This window comes from Empidonax traillii, unplaced genomic scaffold (assembly GCF_003031625.1).
Source record: "Empidonax traillii isolate 1590-97213 ecotype Southwest subspecies unplaced genomic scaffold, ASM303162v1 scaffold255:size705445, whole genome shotgun sequence".
Taxonomy (NCBI): domain Eukaryota; kingdom Metazoa; phylum Chordata; class Aves; order Passeriformes; family Tyrannidae; genus Empidonax; species Empidonax traillii.
Window position 1 is genome coordinate 67607 of NW_020955448.1, and position 21351 is coordinate 88957.

Genomic DNA, 21351 nt, shown 5'->3' on the forward strand with positions numbered 1-21351 from the left:
TGTTGATTTTCCACCTACCAAAAACATCCTGTAGACACAGCAGTAGGTCTCACACACAAATGTTTAGATGGCTGAGGCTGCCTGGGTTTGTTTATGCCTTGTTGCTGTAACAAGATCAGCAATATTTGCAAAAATCTTAAATAAATGGAGAGGGGTGGTGATTTCTGACCTTGCTCAGCAGTGGGGGGTTTAGCCTTGAGGAATGACCAGGCTTTTTTCTTCTGAGATCCTTGGTGATCCTTCTTTTCAGTGTTTAAGTGACCAGATGTTTACTGAACACTTAAACTGTTTGTCTTGAAGACTGTCCATGTCAAGGAGTCACACAGATCCACTTCTCACTATAAATCTATTTCCCTTTATGAGCTTTAAAGTTGCCATCTTTTCATTTATCTAATTTTTATCATCTTGTCCAGCACACTCATTATTAGGTGTGCCACGACAGAGCTCTTTTAATTTCTCTCCTCTTTACCACAAAAATTCCTAATATTTCAGTCTTGCTTTAATCAATACACAGTGATAATAACAGGGAAAACCGGTAAGAATCAAAATTATTTCCTCATTAGTGCTGTCACACTGGAAAACACTTTAACCTGCTTCCCAAAGCCACGTAATTATATTGGCAGTGCTTCTTTAAAACTCTCATTTTCGTTGTCATTTACGCACCCTGCCCCAGTAATCCAGATGTTACTGCAAGACCGATTCCATGGCCAATTAACGAAGGCCCAGACAAAGACAACCAGGAGACAACGAAAGCTCGGCAAGCATCACGAGGAGGAAGAAGCTGCAAGACAGACAATCTCAGCTCTGTTGTTGCTCAGCAGAGTGGAAAGTGCCCATCTGCATCTTTGAGGGAGCCCCAGCTCCACCTTCAAACGAAGGGGGACTGGATGCTGGGCTCCTGCTGGGAGGTTTGAACCCAATTCAGGGGCTTGCTCTGGGATCAATCTGCTCCAACACCAGGCCTCCGGCTGGAGAGCGGTGAAGGAGACAAAGGCTTCCCACACCAAGTGTTTCTTGTACCGATAAGGAGTGAAAGGGCACAGAGCCTGTGCCTGACCTCGGGTAGCCACACGCACTTGTTGCAGTCCTCCCTTACCTTCTGGAAGTCACACTGAGGGGGCTTGCACACCGTGGGCTCACAGGTGACAACGCTGCTCCGGCAGCGGCAGTCCTGGCAGGAATCCGGCTTCCACACCGTGTTATTCTGCAAACAGGCAAGAGCTGCGAGTGAGACCCACACAGCACAAGGCCTGTGCTGCTTCACACAGCAGCAAAGGGCTCAAATAGCTCGATGCAAACAGAGTGGAACAGAGCAGCCCTCCCTCCCACAGCCTTGTCAGGCCCAACTTTGGCACCGTTCACAACCTCAAACACGCAGCTGAAAGACAAGGCCGTGCCCGGCAAATAATCTGCTCCGATGGCAAGCCAGTCCATAGGACACAACCTCCTGCAACCTCCAGGGGATCAGAGCATCTCTGGGAAACTTCTCTGTAATGGAGTTCAGAGTCTCTGGGCTGCAGCTCCTGCGTGGACACAGGTTGTGCTGAGGCAGAGGAGCCCACTCCCGGACACGTGGCCAGGGAGGAACAGGCCCGACCGGGGCACTTTTATTCCAAAACACCCTCAAGGACACTCGGGCCAAGCAGACAGTCCAACAGATGTGGAGATAGCTGTCACCACCACTTGATCAGTGCACCCAGCTGGAACACCCACAGCTAATTCACAGGGGTTTTCACCACCCGTGCCTGACCCTTTCCCATTCCCTCCATGCTGAGGTCATGATCCCACGCTGCCATCAAAAGAAAACGGGAAGAGGAAGATCACTTTCTCATCCGAAAAACTCTTTTCCATCAGACAATCCCTGTGTGCACGCTGGGCTAAACTCACACCACACTGACAGCCCCTATCTGAGCCACTGAGCCTCGCTTTTAACGGATTTGCACGTAGGCCAGACATTGCTACTCATTCCCATGATGTACGTTCCGTGATTTACTCCAGTAAGTCAATTTACCCACAGCGTAAAGCACGACTTAGGCAAATTAAGACATGGGAAGGTGATTAACAGTGGACTACTATGAGCACTTTTAGAGCCAACCACTAAAACTGTTAAGCATAATGATAAAATACTGAAATGCGCCTTAAAGGCCCATTAACGTTGCTTAATGAGAGAAAAAAATCCTGAAAGACCTGGCCACTTGCTCAGGCACTTCCACAGAAGCCGCCAGGTGCTGGATCAAGAGTAAAAGTCTGCAAACACTGAGAACTCTGGAAATATTGCTCAAAAATCCTTGTGTCTCTTCCCAGCTCTACAAAAGCACTTCTTCCCCCTCAAGCTGTGCTCCTTCCTCCCGTGAAGGTCGTGCAGAGGCTACAAACACGCTGCAGCATCAGAAATTCAGGGGGATTCCCTGTTAAGGGAATGATGGGAGCAACACTGACCTTGGACAGGGTCCAGCCCTTTGGGACAGGACACCAACAGGACAAAGAGGGATGGTAATTCCTGCCCCGGAACACAGCTGGCTCTCCTCTTGCTTACACAGGGCTGCAGAACACAAACCTCTGCCAGCAGATTTACGGTGCAGTTAGAGAAGAAATTAAGGTTAAGTTATGTGTGTGCCAAGCTTTAGCTAAAACACACACCGGAGTTAACTCATCCTGCTGGCTTTAGCAGCAGCCTGTGTTTCAAAACTGGCAGCTCCCTGCAGGGGAACCAGGAGTGGGAAGGGAAAGGGCAGATTTAGTGCCTCATCTCTTGGCTCTCCTAAACCTTCACCCGTGGCCAGTCTCACTTATTAAAAAATAAACCCCAAAATAATTTCCACAGTGGGATAACGGCCAAAGGACTCACCTGGCACAAGGTGAGCACACAGCCATCCTTACCCACATTTTGAGAGTTAAATGCTCAGGTTCCTGGTAAGAAAACCCTCTCTTTGGTCTTCTCCCTGCGGGCTCAGATCACCTGCTTTTAAATCCATGTGGTAGTCACTTGGAAGCATTTACACACGTCACTGAACTCCCTTTGCCAGGTACCAGCTCAAAACTGACACTGCTCTGCAGAGTTTTAAAAAATCAGAATCCAGTTAATAGTCAGGAAGCTACTACCTGATTTTTTTGGGATATGAGAGTCTCCCCCACAGTTCTTGGGTCTCAGTGTCCAGGTTTCTGGACAGTTCAACATTTACCTCAAGATTCCTTGCAACAGACCTAAACTCCAGTTTGGAAAGTCCAGATCCCACTCACCTGTCCTGCATGTTGTGAGGCTTTCTTAGTCCTCACCCAGCACTTACAAGGATGCTTTAAAAAGCTCCCAGGTAAGACTGTTTTAAACATGAAGCAAGACTTTTCAGTAGACACTTAAAGAACTGCTGGAAATCCACCTGGCATCTTCTCCAAGGCCCTGTACCCCTCAGTGGACAAATTATCTGCTGCCATTTAAGCACTGAATTATGATCCCGTCGAAAGTGTATTTTTACCAATAACAATTTAAGGGGCTTTTTCCTTACAAGTACTAATATAATTAACAGTATAAATAATGAAATACTGTGCACTTTGAAGACAGAAAGCACTCCTTAAGAGCCAAGTAGTGCCATTATAATTTATTAATTCCTTGAATTTTCCTACATCAAAAGAAGAAATGATACCTAATTTGGCTGAATATTAAAACACCAAAATCAGGATTTAGAAAACTGCAGGAGAGCTGCACATTGAGAAAATAATATGAAAAGGAGGCAAGAGCACAACCAGCAGTAAAAGCAAAGGAGAGTTGAAGCAAAGAATAAGCTAAAGAGACAAAGAGCAGACCTGGCACAGAGGGAGCCCAGAGCAGCTGTGAGAGCTCGTGTTTGGCTGCTGTCACGCTGTCATATTAACCAGAGCACACAAACACCTAAATCTTCACTGGCTCTCATAACTTCAGACAGCTGCACCTGTTCCTCCTCTACCTCAGCAAAAAAAAAAAAAAAAAAAAAAAAAAAAAAAAAAAAAAAAAAAAAAAAAAAAAAAAAAAAAAAAAAAGAAACCCACCCAACAAATCAAAAATAATCAGAGTCTGCTATTAATATGCAAAACGCCTCAGTAATTTAATCAGATGCTGCTTAACGTGGGGTCTCACCACGCCAGATAACAGTCTGTGTGCTATTCTGGTGCGGTGACTGGGGAAATAAGAAGCATACAACAGCTGCTTTGTGTCCCCTTTCCAGCTCCCTGAAAATATCCACTCAGTCCCTAAAATGTCACTGAGTGCCAGAGTGCTTGGTGGTGCCCAGAGACAGGATGAGGAGCAATGGTCATAAACTAAAACACAAGAAATTCCACCTCAACATGAGGAAGAACTTCTTTCCATGAGGGTGGCAGAGCACAGGAACAGCTGCCCAGGGTGGGCATGGAGACCTTTCAAACTCACCTGGATGTGTCCCTGTGTCACCTGCTCCGGGTGACCCTGTCTTGGCAGGGGATGGGTGATCTCAGAGCTCCCTTCCAAGCCCAACTATTCTGGGATTCTGTGGTTAACTGTCCAAGGGGCTGCTCTGCTGTGTGAGGGTGGCACTCTGCTCTGGGGACTGGGGAGGTCCCAGGAGAGCACCAGGTCACACTTACCTCCCAGGTCATCCTGCGCCCGAGACAACCGAGGAAAGGCAGGGATGGGGGTGAGGAAAGGCAGGGATTGCGTGCCAGGCTGCTCCGTTGAAATGGCAGGCAGAGCCCCGAGCAATTACACTTTTGGTAACAATTACCAGCATCACCCAGCGGCTGCCAAGAGAGGAGCCTTGGCAGCGCCGCAGCCCCGCTCACGTTTCTCATTTCCACTCCAATTACCTGACAAAAGCAGGCAATCGGCAGGGTAATCCCGAACCGGAGGGAAGCCGGGAGAGCGCTCAGGGTCTGTGGGGACACCCATTAATGGAGCAGTGAAGAGGTGAAAGCAATTCAGAGCCACATAAAGGGCTCCTCGTGTCCGTTCGGGTTTGGGTTGGATGTTTTATGTCTGCCAATGGGGAGCTGTTCCCCGGCCGAGGATGTTTGAAGATCTGATTTTTGCTGGCATATAATAGAAACTCGTGACAATGGGCTTTTAATGGGCTTATTCCAGCAGGCCCCAAGCAGAACAACACAGGAACGACTCAGGCTTGCAAATGAGAAATTCAGCTCCTCTCAGTGGAAACAGCTTTAGCCCTACACTCCTAGGAGAGAACTGAGCAGTTCAGGCAGAGTGTGGGGCTCAATTAACAACCCAGGAACAGGAACTGGGAGCTGGTTTTCTCCATCTTCCAACCAAGGGATTAAAAAGTTACACAAATTAAAACAAGGTACTGTTTTCATGGTTCGCTACTCTGCTGATTTTCTACACTTCTTAATTGTCAAATCTTCCACCAGTTGCACCAGCCTTGTAAAAACCAGGAGTCTAAAAATAACATTCCCCAGAGGTCCTAAGCTATCACAGGGGTGAGAAAGCTATGATTTTCCAATCTATTCTTCAAATACTTAGATGCTACTGTAAACTTTATCCCAGAAAAAAAACCTTTGGGGTCCTCCTGCTGGTTTTTCCCTCTTTATTCAATATTCTCCCTTTACTAAAGTATTTCCTAACGTGCCACGCGGCAAAATTCAAACATCTCCCCCAAAATGACTTGTGAATGGATATCAAAACCTGAATGGGTACCAAACTTTTATCCCCTTTCTAACAAAACCCCCCACGAGACCACGAAAATCATTGCAGCTCAGCCAGCTGAGTCAGCAGGGAAAGGGAATACCCTTCAGTAGCAGTCACAAGCCCTCAGAAACACTGCACGGGGTGAAACCTAACTTTTAGTCTACTTCTTGAAGGCAGCAATCCACTCTAGAGCAATTCTGCAAGCCACTTCAGCAAATATCCAGGTATCTCCAATTCCAGCTGGATATTTAGGAGCTCTCCTTTCAAAGCAAGGAACTACACACCCCAAATCCTACCATTGTCACTGTGGATCCAAGCGCAGTAATCTCCCATACAGCTCCCAGAAAATACAACCCTTTGTGTCCTTATCTTCCATCTCAGCTCCCTGTGCAGCAGATTAATAATAAACTGGTTCTCTCTTTCCCTAAAAAGGGAAAGGGGATCCCTGCACAGTCATTAATCTTGGTGAACAAAGACTATATAACTGAACAGAAATAATGAGGAAAAGCCTGCAGAATAAGGAATTTTCCAGACTGCCTTCATTTCCTGTCTTTCAAGCGCCTCTGGTTTCCACAACAAAGGCAGGGAGATGTCAGGAGTTGAACCCCAATCCGTACTTTGCCCACCTCTCCAATGTGCTCCCTTTGTTACAGGTTTTCTCCTATAACAAAAAACAGTTTTACAAAACTGGAGTGTCCACAAGAGAAGCAAGCTGAGGGACGGAGATTACCATAACCTCTGCAGCTCCTGCTCTGGAATTTCTCTCTCTCACCCCCTTCTCAGTACTTAACATCTTGCTGGGAATAAATCTGCAGTAAAAGCTTGGGAACAGCTTCTATGGCAAGCCCATAATGGGGACTGGAGAAGGAAGGGTAAGAGAGAGCACATGCATAAACGCTTATTTAGACTCTTGAAAACAGACTGGGTGCTTCTTAAATCTCTCCAATGCTCATCGTTTAAAAAAGGGGACAGTTTTATATCAAAGCACTTGGCTCCTTCACTCCATCTACACAAGCTGCTCCATGAAATATTTAGCAGAGGCAAAGCATATGCACCCCTTAAGTTGTGGCTGGGGAAGCAAATGCATCTTCCCTCCATCCTCATGCAGCGAGAACGGGCTGAATGTTCCTGCAAACAACACCTGAGAATGTGCTTTTGTTAACCATTTTAATTCTGCTTCCCTAAAAAGCTTCAGCGAGTGGCTGTTGGTGTGTTTTTCAAAGCACGTCTCTGGGGTGTACAGAGCCTCAGGCATCAGTGTCTTCACTCACTGAGTGACAGGAGGAACACAGAGCTTTCATCACATCCCTCTCCGTGCTGCTGTGGGTATTTGCCAAGCTGGAGTTTGCTCCCCGACATGGTGTGAGCTAATTCCTGTCATGCCGCTTCACGCTTGGTTAGAAATAATTGCTGCCTCATTACGAATTTAATAATCACACCGTGATACCGTGGAACTCTTCCCTGCAATCTTCTTGGAGAAGATAGGAAACAGACTGACTGGTACACAGCCCAGGTATTTTTAATTAATATTATTCCCCTCCAAGAAGGAAATCCCGTTTTCCAAGATTTTGCCCAGGCAGTTTTTACCGGGCTTAAGAAACACCTCACACTGCTTTTAAGGCTGGGTTCCTGCAGGACTCTGAGGAGGCTTTTAGTTTTCCTTCATCTGCATCTACTTTGAGAAGAATTCCACAGTTGGGGGTTGCCTGTATGCTGAGTGATGCCCAGCTTCTCTGCAGAATGAAGAGGCTTAGGGAAAATGAAATAATCTTTTGAGGGAAGTGTCCTCTCTACTGAATGGGATAGGAATGAAAAGTCCAGGATGGACAGGGAGAAGTTCCCCCATTTCCTAAGAACACAGCAGCAAAGCACCAAGGAACATTCCCAGAACTACAAGTACCTTTGAGCAGCTCATATCACAAGCCTTGTGTCAGTGCAACCATCTCTCCTGAAGATCTGGGAGATGGGAATTCCCAGCACCAAGGCCTTGGTGCTTCTAATATTTTCACATTTCTCTACTTATTTCTCTCCACGTTTTTAAAATCAGCAGCATGTATATTAAATAAAGCTCAGCTCGATAATAGAAAAGGGGAGGGGATTTAGAAAAATATTCTATTGTATTTTTCCTTCCTCTCCTTTCCCTTTTTTTCCCTCCCAGCAAAGGAAAAAGCTGAGCTGGGAGATGCAAGACTACAGAATCCCCTTTCTTTCCTGCACTGCTCTTTCCCTCCTCTGCACTGGCACACTTCCCAGAGCTCTACACACAACACTGGATGGATGGATGGGTTTTCCAAACACCTGCATCCATCACTTGATTTGACCTCCAGAGGCCACATTCTTCTCTGCACCTTTAGTTACTTTTCTCTTCAAAAGAAGGAAGGAAAGTGATGTGGGTCAGCAGAGAGAAGCTGGCAGCCAGGCTCCCCCCTTCTCCTGCCTGCAGGGAGACAAATGTCACTGCCTGGCTCAGGAGCCCCTGGATGAGGCACTGCAGCAAGCCAGGGGAGAGCACACCCCGAATGCCAGCCTTCAGCCTGTGCCCAGCGTTCCCTGCTCAGGCCCACGGGCGATGTTGTCTCAGGCTCGGCACAGACACTGCCACAACGTGCGGTCCTGCTGAGACAGTTTGTTTTTCAGCAGCCTGGGAGAGACCCAGTGGGAACTGCAGCCACCCAGCATCCTCCCCTCCAAACACGCACCAGGGAGCTGCAGAGCGAGGAGAGGCTCTCAGGAACACAGAGGACAGCAAACCTCGAACTCTTTGTAACACAGCACACTAAACATTCTCCAGTTCCCCCCCACCTTGAAAGGGTGATGAAAGATGCCTGATGAAAGGCTGGAGAAAGCCAGGGCTCTCCCTGCAAAGCATTGCTCCAGGGAAATCCCAAATTCCCCAGCCCACACCAGCCCCCACGGGCTGAGATATTGAGACAGCCAAGACACACTGTTCTTGGAAATGAGGGAGTACCAAGGGATAAAAAATTGCTTCTTATCCCCTTATTAATCTGCAGATATTTCCCATCCCCTGACGAGGAACAGGGAGAGACAGAATTCTGGAGCCCAGCTCGGAGCACACTTGGCTGCAAGACAAGCCGATACATGGAGTTTTTTTCCTACCTTTCCCTGTATGATTAACCTGGGCACCACTCCCTGTCTGCAGACGTGATATACCAAGACTGATGTGCCCACGAGCTACATGCACAAGTTGTATCGTGTCCCACCCCTCCCCGTCCCACAATTTTCACTGGGAAAAGAGAGGTTTATAAAACAAGAGACTCTTCTCTGGGAAGAGGATTATCTACCCCAGTAAAACTTTTGTAGCAGGCAGAAGTTATTTCTAAATGTTTTAAACAGAGGGCAGGGAAGCAGCCTACATATTTTCCTGTCACCTCTTCTTTCTTCTCCCTGACATTTCTTTTCGCCACCATGCATTAAAATCTTAATATTCAGCCTACCTGACATCATTTACCCTTTCCCACTCGGTTTGGGCTCTGCTACTTGCTGTCGCTTTTCCAAACTTTACCAGCTTTGGGAAGTCACACCGTGACAAAAGGAAAATCCAGATTTGGCCATTGTGGTGCCACCTCATTACTGGAATACAGATTACAAAGCTAGATTACAAAACCTCCTTATCTTTCATTATTTAAATTCTTAAGGACACTCTGAAAGGAGATGACACTTTAGCGCTGCCTTGCTCAGAGCAAAAACAGGGTGAAGTGCACCAGTGAACCACTTTGCCTCATGGAAACATTTGTTTCCAAAACCCAGCTGTTCAAAGGAAAGTCATTTTGGACAAGGTACAATTTCTCCATGAATCAGAATGTAAAGCAGACCCAATCCTGTCAGTCTTGCTGACCCCAAAACCCAAGGACTGCAAGTAGCTATTGCTCCCAGTGAAGAGTCACAGCAGCCAGTGTGACACCAGCAGAAAATCTAAAGCTCATACATGCTTAGGGGAAAAAATAATATCACATTTTCTCTCCAAAATGTCTCCCGTGGACACTGTGCCCTCATTTTTAGCTGGTCACACGCCCCATCCCAAGAGCTGAGATCTGGATCTGAGCAATGCCAATGTAATGTAAAACAACCTGAATATTTCAGATGGATGGGTCTGGCAAGTCCCTTCCTTCCAGATGTCATTTAAATTTTAAAGAGAGGCATAAGTGAAGTGATTTATGGAGGATGGAAGTCCTAGGAGGAGCAGCCTGTCACACACAGTACTCATACTTCGTCCACTGCCCCGAAGTAACGGCAAATTGCACAAACTCCAAGACAGCAGACAGCAGGGAACCTCTTAAAAACGGGTAGAAAACAGAGTTTTCCACTTCTGTTTCAGCAAGTTGGCAAAGAATGATGATCATTCCTGTTTGGTGCCCATCCCATAACGAGCTGGTAGTGGCAGCTCTACCCCTGCACCCTCGCATGTCCAAACCACACCAGGAGAGAGGTGGCAATTTCAGCCAAACAGACAAAACCCAGCGAAATCTTAGAGAGGATGTTCCTTGATGTCCACAAATCACTTTTATTGGACAGAGAGGAGCAGTCAAACCTGCGGAACCCTTTGCTGCACTGTTAGGTTTCCTCCTTCTCCCAGCAAAACAATCATTCCTGCAAGGAATCACCCAGGCAAGCTCTCCTCCCCCTGAGTCCAGCTAATGAATCCAAACCAAACCCTGCACTTAACAAACCCCACGCCTGACCCCGCAGCAAAGCTGCACCTTGCCCTGCTTTGATCCCCCCCAAGATAAACAAAATAAAGCAAGGCTCTGGTCTACAATCCTCTGTTTCATCCGCTCCCCCAGGCAAGATGAACTTCAGTCCCACTAAGGATGGGGGCACTGGAAATGCCCTTGGATAAACATTTGGCTTGTCTCAATGACTTGATCTGTGTGTGTTCAGCATTTTACAGACACATGAGCCGGCACAGGCTCCCTCTCTCCCGTTTTTCTCTCCTTGCTGCTTCCCTGTCTGGTTAAATTCAGGGCAAGCAATCCTTCAATTACGAGCGGAGTTAAAGCCCAGTTGCCGGGAAAATGGTGTGTGAAGAGCCTGTTTACACCTCCAGTGACTGAGGGAGCCATTACCATCCATCCAGCTGTCGCGGGCCTTTGTATCATCTGGTCAGGCCATTAGGATTTAATTCTTTTACATGCTATCTACCAGCCACTTACTCGTAGGAACCTGCAATTAAAAGCATCGCGCCAAGCCACACAGAGCCGGGACAAACTAACACGGAGCCAACAGCGATTTCAGCGCTGCCCAAAGCAGCAAATTGTGTTCCAGTGGCTTAACTGGATCCGTCAAACCCTTCCAGTTATTCCATCCCTGGAGGATGGAGGAACACACACACTTCCCTCCTCCTTGAAGATCACACTCCCTGCACAAGCGCTGCTGTCAAAACCTCATCAGAAACAACCCCTTTTTAATTGCTTTACATTTCAATGCTCTCCCTAATTAGAGACATTTTGGAGCTTCCCATAGTCCAAGGCAGGTAAAAGGGATGCAAATTAGGATAAGGTTTACCCAGAAGGCCAGAAAACCTAATTTAGCCTTAAAGCAATACAAAAAAGACCTGACTCCAAAGCACCTGGCTGTCCTGCCACGAGCCTTTTTGGAAACCCTCCCATAGAATCCATGCAGTGGTTATAGGGAAGGGGTAATAGTTAAACCATAATTACCTCCTGCACAGGCAAACAAAGGATTTGTTTTTCAGCCTCGGTAATTTTATTTAGAGGGCTTTGCAGACCTACAGAAAGGCCTGCAAGAGAGGCAGGAGGAAGGTAAAATCCCTCCTTCTCTCAGGAAAGGAGCCCCAAACCAATTCATCATTTTGTGCACGCAGGCACCGTGACGACACAGCCATAAAAAGCCTGGGTGGAAAAGTTCAAGGCGATGAGTGCGAAGGCTGCAGGACGGACCAGGAGCTACGGGAGATGGCTTTTCAGCTCTGCCATGACTGCAAAGTGGCTTTGAGCACGTCACCTGTAAACCTTTCCACCGGGATTGTCAACTGAATACAGAGCACAGGGGGATAGGATTTTATAGGCCTTTATGTTCCCTTCTGAGCTGCAGAAACACGTTACGTGCCTGCCTGTCTCACCCAGCACTTACAGAAGCACTTACAGAGCAGGACTAAGGATTGCCTTTAGGGGAACAGCTTTGAAAGGAATACAGAAAGGAACTTTGCAGCATTTCATGACAAGTCCTAAAAACTCCAGCACTTCCCCTCAAAACATACTTTTTCCAAAAGAGGTAAGTAAAGTCAAGCTCCCGAGTTTAAATTTATGCATCAGATTGTTCAGTGCTGCTCTCCAGAAACACTCTATTAAGATGGCTCTTCACAAGGTTTGGGGAGCCACTGTACAGCTAAAAGAGGCAGGGAAAGAATCAAACCACTAAATCCACAGCCAGCTTCAGCCTCCTGATCTCCCTTGGGTATTGGATCTCCTGTAGCTTCATTAAGGACAATCTCTCCACCAGGTAAGGGGATACACTGTGAGTATCTGTTGTCAGAAATGTTTAACACAATCTCAGCTTTCCAATCCCAAACTGAACTAAACGAGCACATAAGTTGTTTCACTGGCCACTAAGAAGTGCTTCAAAGCAGACACTTGGCTTTTCCTCCCCGCTTAATTCTCCCTGTCTGGAAAGTAAAAGCTTAGTTCATTTAATTGGCCTTTCAGTTCCTCCCTACATCAGTAATTGAGTTGCTCAGGGTGAAATTGCAAAGTTGCAGATGAATTAATCCCACTGTGGCCTCTGGTGTGAACTCTCCCCCCGGACCCGTCCTCCTCAGAGCCCTGATTCCCAGCCTCAGCGCTGCCACTCACGGGACTCTCTGCTGAGCACATTTAACTTGCTCAATCAGCAGAGAATTAGTCTCTTTTCCCTGATTCAGCCTTCTGCCTCTGGGGGAGGCAGGGGAAAACATGAGCACCCCTTCCTGCAGGGGAAAACAGGAGCACCCCTTCCTGCAGCAGCACACGGGGACCTACGATCTGACTCGGCGAGAGGTGAAATGACACCCTCCCATGACCGGTGACAGCTGTGTGAACTTGCACTTCTTGGGCTTTTCTTTAAGTTAGGTAACATCACTTCTGGTATCAACCTACAGAAGCGCTTAACTTTTAGATTAAAAGCAGAACCTGCAGCCAAAGTCAGAATCACGCACCATGCACCATGAGCAACCACAGCGGCCACAATCTAGTTGATTGTCTGTGTTCCTTCCTCTCCGGTTTCCACAAGTGGAAAAGAAATGATCAAACACACGTGGTGCCAGAATATCAGGAAGGATTTAGCACATCAGATATACCAGGAATTGCTGACAAAGAGGAATTTAGCAGACATTAGCAGAAAGTTGTCATTAATTCGGGCTACCAGGGCTTTACCAGATAATAAGTTTGAAAGTTTGTGGTTTAAAATTCTACCATTAAAGCATGAGAGGTTGAAGAAATTGCTTCAGTGGATTTAGACACTGAAGATTTTTTTTGAACTTCCTACTGAGTATTTTCCTTTTCTACCCCCATCATCCTATCCCATCTCTCATAGATTACAGCCCTGCTACAGCATTTGTTTAATGAAGTTTACACAACATTAGAGGCACTTGATTTAGCTGCCACAGCCCCATCTGTAATTAATCCTCCCAGGAGCCACAGTGCTGCACAGCTTGTTCCTGCAAGCTGGGTTTCTAATGTGCTACAAGCTTATGACCTCCATAATTCTGATTTCCCATCAGTTTTATGCCTCACAACCCCTCTGCATTCATTTGGCCACTCACCCCAGTTGGTGGAGAACAAGACCCACAGGGAAAGGGTGTAAATTAGCTGGACGTTACTGGGAATCCTTTCCTTTTTTCCTTTTTTCCTTTCCCATCCCTTTTCCCAGAGCAAGATATAAAGCTGCACACAAATGAATTGGCCATTTCTGTGCATATTGACAGAATTACCTCAGCCTCCCCTTCAGCATGACATGAAAAAGCAGGGGAGACAAATCCTGCCCCACTGTGCTTCCACAGATTCCACACCAAAACCCAGCCTGCCCTTAAGGAGGCCTGTGCTGAATAAATAAATGAATTCCTGATTCTGATCCCAAAGCTGCAATTTCAGGTAAGTATAAGTTTCAGGGGGGGAAAAGACCAACCATGATTTAAAGATATCTAGTGATACAGAATAATTCATAGCACACCTCGGGAAATTGTTCCAATGATTTCCTATCTTCACAGTAAAAGTCTACCTAGTTCCTAAGCTGGATTTATCTAGGTTTCATTTTCTGGCTACTCCATTTTCTTATGGACAGAACGGGTTTATTTATAATAATTTCTGTTCCCTCTGCAGCCTTCTACAGATTACCCCTTAACTTTCCATTAGAGAACTGATGCAGAGAGAGCTCAAGTCTTTAGTAATGAGGAATCATGACTCTCTCCTGGATCCCTCCATCCTTGTGCATCCTCCCGCATCCCTCCACCAAATGAACAGCGAAACATCAGATTAACATTCCCACGGCTGTCACAGCAAAGCCAAACACCCAGCTAATGTAACACTGTTCCTCCTGAACCCAAACCCCTAACATTGGGAACTAGATCACCCCTTACCACCCCGGCGATAACACACCAGGAGCACCCAAAGGGTTTTACAGAATCTCAGAATCCTTCAGGTTGGGAAAGACCCTCTAGGATCATCGAGTCCAACCATTCTCCCAGCACTAATAAACAATGTCCCCAAGTGCCACATCTACACAGCTTTTAAATTCTTCCACTTGTTCCCTGCGAGAAGGGACCGATGATCCCCCCCGGCTCGCCCCTCCTGTCAGGGAGTTGTAGGGAGCAACAAGGTCCCCCCAAGCCTCCTTTTCTCCAGGCTGAGCCCCCCCAGCTCCCTCAGCTGCTCCTCACTGGACTCATGTTCCAGACCCATTCCCAGCTCCCTTCCCTTCTCTGGACACACTCCAGCCCCTCAATGTCTTTCCTGTAGGGAGGGGCCCAAAACTGACGCCAGGATTTGGGGTGCTGCCTCAGCAGTGCCGAGCACAGGGGGACAGTCACTGCCCTGGTCCTGCTGCCACACTACTTCCAATAAAAGCCAGGATGTTTGTATCCCGTATTCAGAGGCAAATATATATTAATGGAGGTGTTTTTTGGAAAAAAAAACTTAAATGTAAGGTTTTTTTTTCCCCTGGGTCAGAAGGCCTGGAGACCCTGACCACTCCTCCTCTAATCCATCTGTGCCTGCAGCCAGTTCTTTGGGAACAGAAACAAAAGCAGGCAAGTGGCCCTGGCCTCTGGGGCAAGATAAGAAGGAAGGAGTGCTTTTGCGGTAGGTTCCGAGCTAAACTATTGTGCATTCCCAAAGGAGTCATGTGCAAACATGTTTATTGACTCCAGACCATAAATCACTGCTTTCCAAAGCAAACCCAGCTTTGCATTTCTTGTGCTCCAATTTGGCCGGCACAAACAAGGAGGAGCAAGCCCTGAGCTTCTGAACCTCTCCGTTGAGTGTTCACTTAAATGAGATTTCCTCTCCCTCGGGCTGGAATGTGTGTCCTGCTCTGAGGAAATCACCATGGAGTTAAAAAGAAACTTTCAAAGTGAGATAACAAAATGAAGCATCTCTGCCCTCAGCAACTTTTACTAATAATGACTCTCTTCTGTTACAGAGTCTGGGAGACCCAGAGGGGCTCAGGGTCCCCTCAGTCACCGTACAAACAAGTGCCAGCCTGTGATTGTCACAGAGATAACCTAGAGCTGGGAGCAGAAAGGCCAGTTGAGCTGGGAGAGGAGCAGGGACTTTGCTCGCCTGCTGGGAGGGGGTGTCCATGACAGACCCAAGGCACAGCACAAGTGTTCGCTTCTCTCCCAAATACCTTCAGCTACAACCACAGCAGAGGTAACAGGGTTATCAGACCCGGGCTAAAAACCGAACCCAAAACTTTGAAATATACAATACTTTGAAAGCAAAATGCACGGACTCCTTTGTTTGATAAATTCTGTAGTGTTTGGTTTGACTTTTTTTTTTTAATGCCATTCCAAAGGAACCACCCAGAACACTGTGTTTACCGACACCCACGTTTCAGGTTAGGTGCGCACAAACTAAACAGCAAAACATCTGACAGAAAATAAATCTCCAGGAAACCTAAGGGCGCAGAAATACAGTCAACCACTGTTTTGATCAGCTTCCAAGTTGTTGTTGTTCTCTTTTAAAGGGTGCACAGAACTTCCACAAAAGCTTGGCACGGGAGGTGCACACCTGCTTTTAACACTTCAAAGGTCCAGGGTAGGTGGCCTTTTGGTGCTCTGCCTTCTCCCACAGGTAACAGTGGAGAGGCCTTTTCCTTCCCTCAGTCTGTGACAAAATCGGATAAAACTGGGAACAGGCTCCTGTAAGTACAGCTGTTTAAAAGTGCAGTGTAAAAAAGGACGATGCCTGCAGGAACTTTTATTTATTCATACACATGCTCACATGAAAATGGAAAATAGGAAAAAGAGAATGGGAGAAAGGAAACATCCCAGGAACTTCCCTGTGGAAAATAAAGCCCTGGTCACTGATGAATTTTTACTTTCTGTGTTCAGGATAGCAAAAGACCCCAGCACACCAGTCCCACTGCACTGCTTTCATTTCATATGGACAACATAGTCAGTAAAGTACCAGCTGGCATACAAGGAGGCCAAAAGCTCATGAGAGAATCCTCTGGAAGGTTCTATAACACGATGATTAGGAGAAAGGGGAAATGAAGGGGAGGGATGGAGTTTTCTTTGGAATCCTAAAACACCATTTTCTAATTCCTTCAGGCACACAGGGATCATCACCTTTCTAGAGACCCAAGTGACTGAGCCAGGCAAAAAATAAACCACAGTCAAGGACCTCATTTGACTTCTCAGCAGCCACAGCAACTGCCTTGCCAGGGAACAGAGACATGAACACAGAGCACAGCCGGGAGCCGTTCCCAGGGAAGCCAGAGGCAAAGCATGGATGGATTTCCAACACTCCAAGTGCCTGGGGAGGTACGGATAAGCACGTTTGATTAGGTAAAGTAATGCCACTGAAACTACTGCTCCAGCATTAATGCAGAGTGTGGGGTAACTCACACCCCAACATGCTCCTGTAGTTCATGGATGGTCCCAGAAAAGGCAGAGGGGGAACACCAAAAGCCCACAAGTCTCCCTCCACACACAGTCCCCAACACCGCCAATCCAACACCAGTGTGGGTGCTGCTGCATTGGGCTTAACCTCAGCCTTCAGACACCCTGAAAAACAAACGTCCCAACATTTACCCCCACCCCTCACTCTAACCTGGCCCACAGAAATGGGTAATAAGCACAAGAGTAACACAGGGAACTGCCATTCCCAACTGGGATAGCCAAGGATGGAGGTGCCTGAAGGGAAGGGAATGTCATCTGCTTCAACACATTGCCCAAAGCCAGCTTCCTCTGCAAACACAGATCCAGTGCCAAATCATTTCTTTCTGCATACGCAGGAGTTCGGTTTACAGGAGCCAGAACTCCACGTGGAGGACCAAGATGAGGTAAGAAAATGAGACAAGAGCAGCAGCTGGGTTTACTCCAAATCTCTTGCAAGGGGAGTTAAAGGTAAAGCCATGCTCTCCCTGGAAAACACCAACTGGTAAAACCAGTGTCTGCAGCCCTGCCTCACGTATTAAATGAGCTCAGTGACCGCTCCAGTGCCAGGGTCAAGTGCCCAGCTGGTAAAATGCCTGGCTCCACTGACATCAAAGCAGCTCCAGCACTTAGAGTACCTCAGGACTCAAGGAATGCAGGCTCCCCACATAACAATGTGCTGATCGTGTTTCCATAAGTGACTCCGGCCTCACCTCCGGTTTCTCTGCAACACTGCAAACTGCCAAGTCTACAAACCCCACCTCAATCACTCGGGCATCACCTCCCGGAGACTGAAAGATTAAGCACGAGATCCGTTCTCCGTGCCAGCGCAGGGAGGATACTCCTCATTTTTGTGACCTGCCCAACACTCCTCACACAACCCTGCTCTGTCACTCTGCACAGATGCTGCTGTCAACACCATCTCACGGAGGTTTCCAAACATGAATCCCAGCAAATCGCAGCTTTCTTGCCTCCACATCACCACAGCCGAGGCTCTGAGCGTGAGCTGAAATGCGGCTCCGTTGTTTCAGATGTCACTGCTGACTGATGTGGTTTCAGTGACACTTATGGCACTCTAATGATACTAAATATCTAAAGCCTTCAAAATACTGGTGTGATCATCTAAAGGGGGAAAGGCTCAATTACCAAGGTTATTTTTCCCCTATTTCATCAAACAGCCGCTCAGAGGTTGTTGTACAAGACGTGATGGATTTAACCAGATGCTCCCATCACTTCTGCTGCAGTGCGTGAAAAAACAGCCTCTATAAATACACTGAAAACCCAATGAATTACAGAAGCATGAAATGACTTCAGTAGAGGTTAAAAACGCTGTGGCATCACACAGAATGCACTAAAAATATTAAGCCCAGAGACCTCACCGCGCCTCTCACATAGGACTGCTGCTGATTCAAACAAGGAGGTTGCTCGGGGAAGCTGCCAGATGAGGAATTATCATCCCCCCAGCCCCAACATGTGGATTTAGCAGCTATTTGCAGAGCCCAACGAAGGCATCTGTGTAAACAGGGCGCTGAGGAAAAGATATGACCTTGAAGATCGGATCAGCCCCCCCGGCTGGTACCTGCAGAACAAAATCCACGTTCCCATGCGAGACTAAAAGGAGGGAAATGATGGTAAATTAACAAACAGCTGCGGTCCCCTGTGCTAGATTTTAATCCTGCACATTCTCAACAAAGCCACGGGCTCAAAAGCATCAAGCACTGCTTGCTGGTACCTTGCTGGTAAGCAGTGAAAGCCCAGCAGAAACATTCTGCTTAGAAAGCACCACTCCCAGTTTATTTTTGAGACTGACAGTTCCTATTTTTATTAGGGAAATCAGCACCATGTTAGTAATTAAAAAAATTGTGAGTAGAGGGTTTCACATCACAAATCAGTGCTCCCAACAGCCTGGACAGGTACGTGCAGCAGGACACAGCAGGTACCCACAGCCAGATTTTATGAGGCAGAATTGCCAAGTGGATAAAAGGACGAGGAAAAGCATCACAACTGCACAGCCCACTCCTAGGATGCAAAATATCATGGATGACGCCTTCTCCCAGGGATTTCAAGAGGCTTGCCTCTGATCTCACAGATATTTCTCTGCCTGAAGCAAGAAGGAGAACTGACACTCTTATATCTTGTGAGCTTAGATCTTCCCCCACAAAATGAGGTCGGAGGAGATGGATGGATCCGAGGTAACTCCAGCACTGAAACTGCCTGGAAAGGACCCTGTGCCCAAGAGAAACCCTGTGCTGCACAGTTGCAAAGCAGGACATACACTGGGTTGTTAAGCCTGTGCACGAAATGGTGGGATCGGTGTTATCTTAATTAACTCTGCTGGGAAGAATCAAAGTACTGAGGCAAATACATGGAAAAGAGACTTAAGAATTATTCCTTACGTCACTTCATGGAAGCACATCAATCATTTTTACTTTGGAAGGTTTCCACATAATGGTGGATTGAGGCACTTTTAGATTCCCCTTCCATAAGCATGGTGATCCCACATTTTCACTGGGAAATTGAGATAGAAAGGAGTAGATGTAATTTTTTAAGTGTTTCCTATTTAAAACCAAACCTACGGAACACTTAGAATTCTGATTCTCAAAACAACAACAGTAAAAATCATCCCTTGGAATTAAGATGTACCAAGTCGCTCTTACTCTGAAATACGGAAAATTCAACAGTAAACTAATTCCTCAGGCACAACAGGAAACCAGGCTTTTTGCACATATAGAAGAATCTATAAAACTGAAAAAAAAAAAAAAAAAAGTGGGAAAGAAATCACTAGCAAGTTTGCTCATGTTTTCCCCTGAAACCACTTTTCCAGGCTCAGTGGATGAAAGGATTTACTGCACCCACTAACTCAGCACTGGCTCTCGGCGTGTCAGTAATGACAACTCCGTCTCCACCCCAAGTTCCTTATCTTTGCCATCTCACTGCAAGACCCCGACTTTCAGCTCCTGTCCACGGCCCCGAAAATTTATTACACTTACATTAACATCTCCCAGTTCTCAGCCTGCAAGCAGTTTCGTTTCGATCTCCATAAAACACATAAAGCAGGCTGGGAAACTTTTTTTTTTTTTTTTTTTTTTTTAAGAATGAAACATCTGGCTTGAAATTATTCAAATTAATCCGGGAAGGAATCGTGCTCAGGATTTATCAGTACTTTACCCTAACAGGGCTCCTTAATCCACGGCTCAACAGTAAACCACAGCACCAGGAGAACTACAGCAGTCTCCCCGTGGAAGTGTGGTGCCTGCATTCCCCACAGGAGCTGTTCGAGATGCCTGGCAGAAATACTGGCACCCCGGCACCAGGAACTTCTGAGCACCACACGGCTCTTGACAGCCACTGCCAAGGCTGACAGGTCCGAGTGCTGACAGAAAATCAATGCTCCCATCTGGAAGAGCTTCAGATTTGGGATTTTTGTCTTCCTGAAAGGAATAACTCGGGCTCCTTGCGAATTCAGCGGTTACAACGGCACCGACTGGAGAGCCAATGTTTGCAGTGAAGGCTCAGGGAATGATTTCTCCTGGACAACCCTGAATCAATTAGTTTAACTGTAATGGCATTTCTTACGGGGACAGGAGTTATTTAAGGGGAAGAAAAAAAAGGGGGAAACAAATGCAGCGAAACCAACCCGGAAGATAAGAAATTCCACATGGGACCACTGTCCAGACACAGTCCAATTGTGCTTAAGGTTTATGAGGGATTAAAACACTAATAATCTAGTTCAAAAGCCTGAGTAGACATTCAGTTCCTCGGAATTTCTCCACCCGAGATGTTCTGAGGATGGAGAGCAAGGTCTCAGACACATCCTGGCCTGGCAAATGTGCCAGCACTAGTACAGGGCAAAGTGCCCACTTTCCAGTCAATGCCAACAAGAGCTGGGAACCCCCTTTCCTCGGTTATCTGTTTCCCCTTTCTTCACATCATTTCTGGTTTTACCTGTTGGATCCAATCAGTCACAAACAACTCGGATTCTCCACTAGGAGACATCAGTAACACTACCATCTTGTACCCATATAACCAGAAGAAATGCGTGTGTAAAGAGCCTGCTGTCTCACAGGGACTGGAAGTGCATTCTAGCCTCTTCCACTGGCAAAACCTGATTTCTATCATCTCTCTTATCAGTTCGTCAGACATCACAGCCCTTCCTCTAAGGAGAAAACGCAAATGGGAATCCTGATCAAGGCTTTGAAAGGGTTGAGGAAAGGGAAGGAATGAGGAGGTGACCAAGCAAAGGGAAAAGGCATTTTGCACGATGGGGATTTACATAGAAAAAGTAAAATAATTACAAGGTATTATTTCCTAACAAAGCTCTTCAAATGCACCCTGGAAGACGGAAGGCACAATGACTTGTGAAATTTCTAAACGCTGTATGATTGTGAAACTGTTGTCCTGGTGAATGAACCCATGAGGAACCCAACGTCTCCTGCCAAGGCTCTGGCACACAGCTCCTCTAACTGTGGTATTAAATGTTAATCATCTACTTAAGTCAGCGCTCGTGGCTGAGCAGCCACCATCCGGGAACTCACTGGAACGGAAAATGTGGAACAGGGCAGCCCTTGTAAAGACCCTGATCTCCAAATAA

At 46.8% G+C, this 21351-nt stretch overlaps 1 protein-coding gene across 1 annotated transcript in view; it reads right to left on the reverse strand.

Annotated features, from left to right (window-relative positions):
- The window catches only part of FRAS1 (Fraser extracellular matrix complex subunit 1), a 94800-nt gene that overhangs the window by 66662 nt on the left and 6787 nt on the right, over window positions 1-21351 (reverse strand). Inside the window, exon 3 of the mRNA XM_027889196.1 lies at window positions 1097-1204. Coding sequence (XP_027744997.1) covers window positions 1097-1204 — 108 coding nt within the window. The remainder of the gene's footprint in view (window positions 1-1096; window positions 1205-21351) is intronic.